Consider the following 9,161-nt stretch of genomic DNA (forward strand, 5'->3'; position numbering starts at 1 on the left):
TTAATCTAATGATTTCGTATGCTCTATCTTCTTCTCTTCTGTCCTTTCTGTATAGATTAGGGACATTTTGTATTGTTTTTTCTTTTTTTAACACCAAAGTTAGAGATCAGTCATTCATGGATATGAAATCTCAGTGTGCTTGGCTTTTGAGCAGGGCATGCCTGTGATGGGAGCGATCTGGAAGCCCTGGGAAGCTAAGGAAGTCCTCTGGGCGCTAGTGTAGGTGAAGACAAACTTGGAGGGAGCAGGTGTGAGAGGGTGAGCCAGGAGGAGAGGGCCTTCAAGTATAGGAAACCTGAGACTAAAGGGAACCGGAACCGGGCCTGATCAGGGTCGCTTGGCCCTTGGGGGCGATACACAAGGGCTGAAAGGTGGTTTTTCTAAATTAGAGCTGCAAACCCTCTGTGTTTTATGGCGCAATTTACAGAGCAGGCTGGAAGGGTCCCTCTGGTCTCACCGGACTCAGCCTGGCCTGGAAGGCACTGTGGGCGCCTTTGTGGCTACCTCCGGGGGGAGACCATGACCCAAGTCACTCCTTAGCTCACTCAAGTTCCCCCAGAGCCATTTCAGCTCACTTTCTCCCAATCTACAAGTCCATCTCTTTACCCCGAAAATAAACGATCGAAGTGCGTCCTCCAGACGCTAGCCTGCAGGACTTGTGTCTCGGGCTTTTTCAAAGCTATCGTCAAAGCGAGCAAGAACTGGCTGCCTCTGCGCTGAGGCGGCCCTTTCGACGCTCCAGATGAATGTCCTCTTTCGAGAACGGTCAGCAACACGACGGCCACGGCGCCAGGGTGTGAGCTGCTGCTCCGGAGGCGGCCAGGCCGGAGGCGGCCACTCACTTGCAGTCTCCGCAGGGGAAGCCCGAAAGTTTACGCCTCCCCCTAGAGTTCTCTGGCGCCGGAGAGGGTTCGGAACCCACCGGGTGCAGGCACTGCCTCTCCAAAGGCCGCGGCCGGTCCCAGGGTCGGCCCTTCGCAGAGGGGAAAAGTTGGGCGGGAGCGGGAAGGGGCCGGATCGCGGCCCCGCAGGCCGGGGAGGGCGCGTGGGGAGTCGGGTCGCCCCGGGCGCGCGCGGCCGGGGTGGAGCCAGCAGTGGGGCGCGGCGTCAGCGTTTAAAATGCAAATCGATTCTCCGCTCCGGCACCACCCCTCCCGCCGGGGGAGCGCGGCTCCGCCGCTCCGCAGCCGCCCACGCCTCCTGCGCGCCGCGGCGCCCCAGCCGGCGGCTCTACTTAAGCGGCGCGCCGGCCGCGGCCCGACACTCGCCTGGAGCGCGCGGACGAGGCGAGGCGAGGCGGCGGAGCGCACCGGGGCTCGCGGGGGCGCAGCGCGGCGCGCTTGCACCGCTGGGCTCCGAGCGGCTCTCGGCGGCGGCTGCGGCTGCGGCCGGGGTGCTGGGCTGAGCGGGCGTCCGGGGAAGGCGGCTGCGGCTCCCGCGCGCGGCCGCGCTCCCAGTCCCTGCTGCCACCCCGCCACCGCCGTGCCATGGCTCTGGCGGACAGCACACGTGGATTACCCAACGGGGGCGGCGGCGGGGGGGGCAACGGCTCCTCGTCGTCCTCGGCCGAGCCGCCGCTGTTCCCCGACATCGTGGAGCTGAACGTGGGGGGTCAGGTGTATGTGACCCGGCGCTGCACCGTCGTGTCGGTGCCCGACTCCTTGCTCTGGCGCATGTTCACGCAGCAGCAGCCGCAGGAGCTGGCCCGGGACAGCAAAGGCCGCTTCTTTCTGGACCGAGACGGCTTCCTCTTCCGCTACATCCTGGATTACCTGCGGGACCTGCAGCTCGTGCTGCCCGACTACTTCCCCGAGCGCAGCCGGCTGCAGCGCGAGGCCGAGTACTTCGAGCTGCCGGAGCTCGTGCGTCGCCTCGGGGCGCCCCAGCAGCCCGGCCCCGGGCCGCCGCCGCATTCAAGGCGCGGGGTGCACAAAGAGGGCTCCATGGGCGACGAGCTGCTGCCGCTCGGCTACGCGGAGTCGGAGCACCAGGAGGGCGCCTCGGCCGGGGCGCCGTCGCCCACGCTGGAGCTGGCGAGCCGCAGCCCGTCCGGGGGCGCGGTGGGGCCCCTGCTCACGCCCTCCCAGTCGCTGGACGGCAGCCGGCGCTCGGGCTACATCACCATCGGCTACCGCGGCTCCTACACCATCGGGCGGGACGCACAGGCAGACGCCAAGTTCCGGCGAGTGGCGCGCATCACCGTGTGCGGGAAGACGTCCCTGGCCAAGGAGGTGTTCGGGGACACTCTCAACGAGAGCCGGGACCCGGACCGGCCCCCGGAGCGCTACACCTCGCGCTATTACCTCAAGTTCAACTTCCTGGAGCAGGCTTTCGACAAGCTGTCCGAGTCGGGCTTCCACATGGTGGCGTGCAGTTCCACGGGCACCTGCGCCTTTGCCGGCAGCACCGACCAGAGCGAGGACAAGATCTGGACCAGCTACACCGAGTACGTCTTCTGCAGGGAGTGAGCCCCCCAGACCCCCGCGCGTCTCCAGCGCGCGTGATTCCTCTTTCCTGCGCGGGAGAGGATCAGTGCTCTCCTTCCCAACCACCCTCCTGTCCCCTTGTTCGCCACCTCCAGTAGCTGGGACCAGACCCACTGGCACCCCCACTTTAGAACCTGCAGCCGCGAATCCTCTGACTGAGAGCCCTGTCTTATTCCCCCCTCCCCGGCCTCCCAGCTCTGCCCCCCTGCTTCTCTGTCCCGGGCCTCTAGCCTTTCCTCTCCCATTGCCCTTCAGTCTGGATCTAGTGGGGGCAGAATGGCCACAGAGCCACCAAGTACATGGGAATAAATGACATGTTGAGAACCTGATTGGACCGTGTCCAGTGTGTCGAAGATTCCTTGAAATATTTTCAAGCCCTTGTGACTCATTCCAGCGTGAGAGAGAGGAATTGATAATGCTGTCTGGGGATAGCTAATGTTTTAAAGGTCATTATACAGTCTTGTCCACCCTCTTTAAAGGTAGTTTTAGGAGGCTGGATGGAAGAATCTGGGCCTGGAATCAGGATCCTATGAAGCAGTTCAGTGACTATACATGAATAAAGTTTCGAGAAGTTGTTACAGGTAAAAATAGGAGAAGCATCTAGTGCGGGCACAGTGAAGGAGCTTATCTTTTCCATGCAGAATTAAAGTTTTAACCTGTGGCCTAAACTTGTAGAGTGTTACCTTCGCTGGAGGAGTCTCCCTTTCTCCTGGCTCTTCGCCAGAAGCCTTCCATTGGACTGGTTGACATGGCAGCCCTTGTTGGCGGGAGAGCGAGAAAGCACGGCTGCTGGAGGGGACAAGACAGCCCAGGTCACCAAGCACTGTGGGCCATCACCTGGCGTTGACTGTAAACAGAACTGGGTAGTAATGCACGTCGTGGGTATTAGAAAAGCCCATATTCTTGCAGTGATTGGCAGTAGGACCTTAGCTCTTAAGACTTGGGGGTGGGAGGGGTGGGTAAGATGGGTGGGAAGTGGGGAGCAGACATAATTCATTTATTGTTTGGAAGTTTGTACCATCTATTTGAGTACTTACACATTTATAAAATATAGTACACAAGACTTGCACAGCATTTTATAAAGATTCGTAACATCTACTCTTAACCGGCAGTTTATTGAATTAACTGTTTTGAGTCCTAAGCTTAGAAGTTGTTGATACTTATATAACCTAACCAAAGATTTGCCCAGTGGGGTTTTAGTTTTTGAACTTATTTCTTGATGATTATATCCTGATTTAAAAATTTTCCTACTTGGGGAAAATATATTTGATTTTTGTTAACTTAGACTTAAGATTTCTAATTTAAAAAAAAAAACAAAAAACAAAAAACCCTTTTATTCCCCAAGCCCAACTATGTTGACAACTGGGCATACCTGAAAATGCCACTTCTTTCATGCAGGTTGTTTGAAGAGAAGAGAGAGTCATTTTGAGTGACAGAACTGCAGAGTAACAAAAGCATTGAGGGCTGCCCATCTGTAGATAGAAAGCTGGAAAATGAAGTATTTTTAAACAAAGGCAGAAAAGTGCTTAAAAGTGAGCTGAGCAATAAAATGGTGTTTTAGGTAAATGCAACAGAAACAGAAGGAGACCTGGTTGCCTTATTCCTTTACTCTGACATGGAACAAATTCCCACTGCTTACCCTATTTATACCATAAGTAAATGGAAATGAATCCTTGTCTTTCATGCTGTGAGACTCCTTTGGATATTCTGTGATGACAAAGAAGCCTTTCTTCTTTTTGTTCGTTTCAACATCTTACTCTGAAATATGTTTTTAAAGATTTTGTAAGAGTTGTTTTCAGTGTTTTAATTAGTGCTGTTTTTCCTTCTTTTTAAAAATGAAACTTGTACTGTGTCTATGTCCATAACAGATGTTAAGAATTGGGACAGTTTTATTCTTACACTCATGTAATTCAATCTGTATATACCATACATGAACATTTTACATGAATCATTTAGTTTTTTAATTCATTTACTAATACTATAAAATTTACTGTATTTACCCCCAGTAACTTGCATCAGATGGTGTATCTATTAAAGCAACATGTTTTGATGAATTTCTTACTCTTTGTCTATGGGGAAATTGGGTTAGGAAAACTTACATAATTATACAACTACTTTGCTCCATTCTTTTGCTTGGATATTAGTTGTTGTAGACTGATGTCAATTTAACTGCTCAAAAAATCAAGGTACCTGTATTTTCAATCCACTAATACTTTTTTTTTTTTTAACTGAGAAAGATTGGAAGTCTACACTTTTAGAAAAGTAAAGTTAGCTTTGCATACAAAAACTATAATCATAAAGGAAATGGGAGCAAAGATATAGAAAGTTGTGTTTGCTTGTATATGGGGTAAGTTCTCAGATTAGCTAATGCTTCAGAATGTATGTTTGTTTCAAGCCTGAAAGGATTTACGACTGTTGCCGGCCAAAAGTGAGTGTCACAGAGATTTTCTCCACCTCGTATGGTGTTTTGTGAGAATGTTCAACAAAAACCCACATAATTGAGAACATCTCAGGACAGATTGAAACCATTGACAGATGGCAAGACTCGGGATTCTAATTTCTAATTTTCCTCGTTAAATCGTCACAAATCCGGGAGGAACGGGAAACTTTTGAAGTTCTGTCTCTGCCACTCAAGTCTCACGAATTTTACCTTGTAAAACTTTGAATTGAGTTATTGCACTGCTTTGTCGGAACACATCTTGTTCCCCCCCAAACCTTTGCTGCTCTGCAGTGTTCCCACTACCCCTTTGATTATCTTAAAGCCTTGGAATTTTTTAATGATTAGACAGTCAACTCATCTGTTTTTCTAGGAATCACTGTCCTCTCTAAGATTGAAGATTGGCACATGAAATCATGGTACTTTTAGCCCAAAGTGAAGGTAGGAAACTCACTTTGCTTTGGGGAGCCAGTGTAGCTGAGGTAAGCTGGCTTGGCATGGGCACTTTTGGGTCCCATTCCGTCCATGAGCTTTGGCCACAAAAAGATCCTTAGTGGTCTACAGAGTGAGCTAGAGGGTTGGTGGTGACCTATCATCCTGGATGGGATAGTGAGATCCATGTGGTTAAGCCCTCCAAAGACACCTTATAAATAACCTGGGAGAATAGCATATATTAGTGAGCTAATTATGACTGCATCAATCTGATTCAGTGTAGGATGTATTTATATATATAATGGCTAATTAACATTTGGTTCATAGATACAACTGAGTTACATTAGGTTTTAATGATAAATTTTTAAAAAAGGTTTGTTGATGGTTAAAATAACAGGTACCATGTTTAATACTCTAGCACCAAGTGTTGACAAGTTGTCTATTTTTTTAATACATACAGTGTGTAAATCATATGCATTCTGATTTTTTGAATATTGTAGAAAATATTCCTTGAAGGTGTGACACTTAAGACACTTTTTCCCTTTCAATGCTGTTTTTAATGTGTTTCTTTTTAGGATGTTTGCATTGACAGCAAAGGGATAGTTTATAACTTAGCCAAAATTGTCTCCTCTTTCAAACCAGATCATATATGTATGGCATCTGTTGCTTCTCTGAGGAAATGCAAAATCTATGAGTACTCAGACAAAATGGGCAACTGGCAATGCTCATTATATTCCAAATTTCATTGGAAATTTCCATGGAATGTTATTACACCAAGCCATGTGAAGCTTTGATAATTTTTTACTTTTTGAATTATGGTAAATTCTAATAGTCAAAAAATTTTTGTATTTTTCATGAAAATCGCTAAATTGTGCAGGCATTTAGAAAAGTGTTGAGTGGGGGGGTTGAATTCCTTAAGAATTTCTTTTGTAGTTGAAATCATAGATACTTTACTCAATTGACTTAAAATTTTAAAGTAGTAAACTAAACATTTTTATTATAAACCTACCAGAGAAAATCCTTTGTAATTTTTTTTCTGTTTTTTCCTTACTATAACTCATTTAAAAACTGAATTAGTTTTCATAGGTGACCTAAGTCTGTTTATTGAAAAATATATAAATACTCTTGTATTTCCAGTGACTATAGTACCTGAAATAGGGTTTCTAGAGACAGAAATGAGTTATGTAGAAGTTAGCTTTTCTTTGTCACATTTTTTTTAAAAATACAGTTATTTTTTATTGAATTAGCAGTTTATAACACTGTGTATGATTTAGGGGTCAGATAGGTTCACACATCTTCAGATGTCTTTGTTACAATTTTGAATAATAAAATCCAAAAATATTAACATTTGAAGTTTTAGATTCTATACTGGGATTTTAAGACTTAGATGGAAGAAATTCCACCAGAATATCTACATTAACTTTGTGTGGTAGGAAAATGGACTAGTTGACCAATAATTCTTGTCACCTTACACATTTTGTGATTTTTTTTTTCCCCAACCAAGTTTTAAAAAAAAAAAAATTTGAATGTGTTTTGAGGTATGTGAACATGATCTGTAATGTAAACTATTATACAACTGTCTTTGTGACTTTATAGTTAGGTAAATTTTGCTATTGAATACAAATGACGACAATTCATTACGATCACTTAAATAGCAGTAACAAAGGGTGGAAGCATCCCCTCATGGATGTTGATTTTGAAGATGTAAAATTTGTTATTTAAATTTTTCTGGGCATCTGAAAAATCTTATCTGCTAAACAATGTAAGATTTCCACGGAGCTATCTGGGATTATGAAATTGCTCAAAATTTTATATGCTAAGTGATGCATATCACTGAGTCATTTTCTCAAAATAGAAGGGGAAAGAAAAAAAAAAACACATAAGATTATCAGACTTTTCTAATGAAGCAGAAAGCCAAGGAAAAAAAATTCCCTCTATATTTAAAAGAAGATGCTGATGAAGTCTTTTCAGACATGCCCAAGCTCTAAATGAGAATTTCTTCAACTATCTAAATGCTCTAGAGAATTTTGTGTTCCCTGTTCACAATCAGTTGTATAACAGAAATACTCAATACTGTTTTCTTCCTGTGTGTGAAGTAATGAATCATTGATTATGTGACTTGTTATATATTCTATTAAACACTAAAGAATAAAACATTCACTCCTTTACTTATTCCTCTTGGCTACTGGCTACTGGGTATGGATTGTCTTGAACACCAGCCCAATTTCATTGAAGTGTTCTCTAAATACTGGGAATGCTTCTCAAATTGTGTGGGGCTAATGATGAGCATTATGCCATCAGAACTCCTTCCTGAGTCATTGCCAGGTGGGCCAGGAGCAAACAGTCTCTTCCCCCAGAGTTTATTGTCAAGGACGCCTTGCCAAGGTGGTTTGGTACCTGGAGGAAAGGTCCTTTGATTTTCTTTGACCTCAGTGTTTACACCACATATGAATTGTTTTGAAAGTAAGGAATTTAGGTAGAGATGCTGTCTTACAGTTAGGAGGGAAAAGGAGATAGAAGCTGTGAGAAATGCTATAATTCAATGTCTAATTAATGAAGATAAATTCTAAAGAATGTTGGGAGGGATTTTCATTTTTGATTGAGGGACTCTTTCCTCAATCATCTCCAGTTATTGAAGCCTCCTGAAATGAGAAATTACAGACGCAGGGATCAGGCAACACCAGAAGGGTTTGCTGGGATATGGCACAGGAAGCCATGAGGCGGTGTGGAGAGTGAGCAGGCTTCGCCCTTCCTCTTTGCTTTTGCCTGCACTTCCTCTAGAGAGCTTTTGTTTTTAAAGTATGTGTGTGTGTGTGTGTGTGTGTGTGCGCGCGCGCGCGCGTGCCTGTAAGTACAAACATACAGGTTTTTTTGGGAAAGTTCATGGTGAAAATTTTAAGCAATACAGTCTATATAAAGTAAATCTCCCTCCTCCAGTATGCCTAGCTTTTTCCCAGGGGTAACCATTGGTGTATCTTTATGGAAAGAGTCTATGCAGCTATGAATACATATGTATTCTTCCCCTTTTCTCTGTTCAGTGAGGAATTATACCTGCATATGCCTTGTTTTCTTCTTTTAAGCACATATCCTGGAGCTCTTGCAATGTATGCACGAACACATGGTAGTGATCTATCTGCCTCATTTTACTTGCTCGCTCCTTGATATTCTGAAGGATGTGTCATTGTGTACATGTCCCATTATTTACTTGTCCTTTCTTGATGCACATTTAAGTTTCCAGGTTTTTTGTTTCCTTTTTAAAGAATGCTGTATTGAATGTTTATGTATATGTGCAAATGTAAATGAGTCTTGTTAGAAGTAGTGAGGCCAAGAGAGGGATGACACGGAGGTAGGTTTTTTTCTTTAGGGGCTATGGAAATAGTAGGATTCACTGGATGTTCTCAAGGGAATGGGACTGGTGTGGTATTAAATAGCTCTACAATTCCTTGGCATACACGTGTGAAGTTCTACACAGCTTTCATATAGATAATGAGCACCCCTGCCCCACCTTTTTCCTTTTTCCCAGGGTCCTATTTTTATTCTAGTGTTTTTTTTTTTCCCATGAATTATGACCGACACTTGATTTTTAGGAATATAAGATATGAATAGGAGCTGTAATATAATCCATACTTCTTAAGATGGCATCCCTGGGATTGCTGGGAAAGAAAGGGAGCAATAGAATAAATATGGGGCACATTCCTAGGGTATCAGTTTGACTACTAGAAGTTTATTTGTATTGGGGAATTAAGTCATTTAACTGGCAATTCACAAAGATGCTTTATTTATGGAAGAATGATAAATTTACATGA

The 9,161-nt window shown here is 45.1% G+C and overlaps 1 protein-coding gene across 1 annotated transcript; it reads left to right on the top strand.

Moving 5' to 3' along the window:
* The first annotated feature begins 1,268 nt into the window (after positions 1–1,268).
* On the top strand, positions 1,269–7,538 carry KCTD12 (potassium channel tetramerization domain containing 12). Its single transcript, XM_037528592.2, has one exon. It carries the CDS (start codon positions 1,488–1,490, stop codon positions 2,466–2,468), a length of 981 nt encoding a protein of 326 aa, XP_037384489.1. The 5' UTR covers positions 1,269–1,487; the 3' UTR covers positions 2,469–7,538.
* Positions 7,539–9,161: the final 1,623 nt, after the last annotated feature.

This window comes from Talpa occidentalis, unplaced genomic scaffold (assembly GCF_014898055.3).
Source record: "Talpa occidentalis isolate TD23 unplaced genomic scaffold, MPIMG_talOcc4v2.1 talOcc4.5, whole genome shotgun sequence".
Taxonomy (NCBI): domain Eukaryota; kingdom Metazoa; phylum Chordata; class Mammalia; order Eulipotyphla; family Talpidae; genus Talpa; species Talpa occidentalis.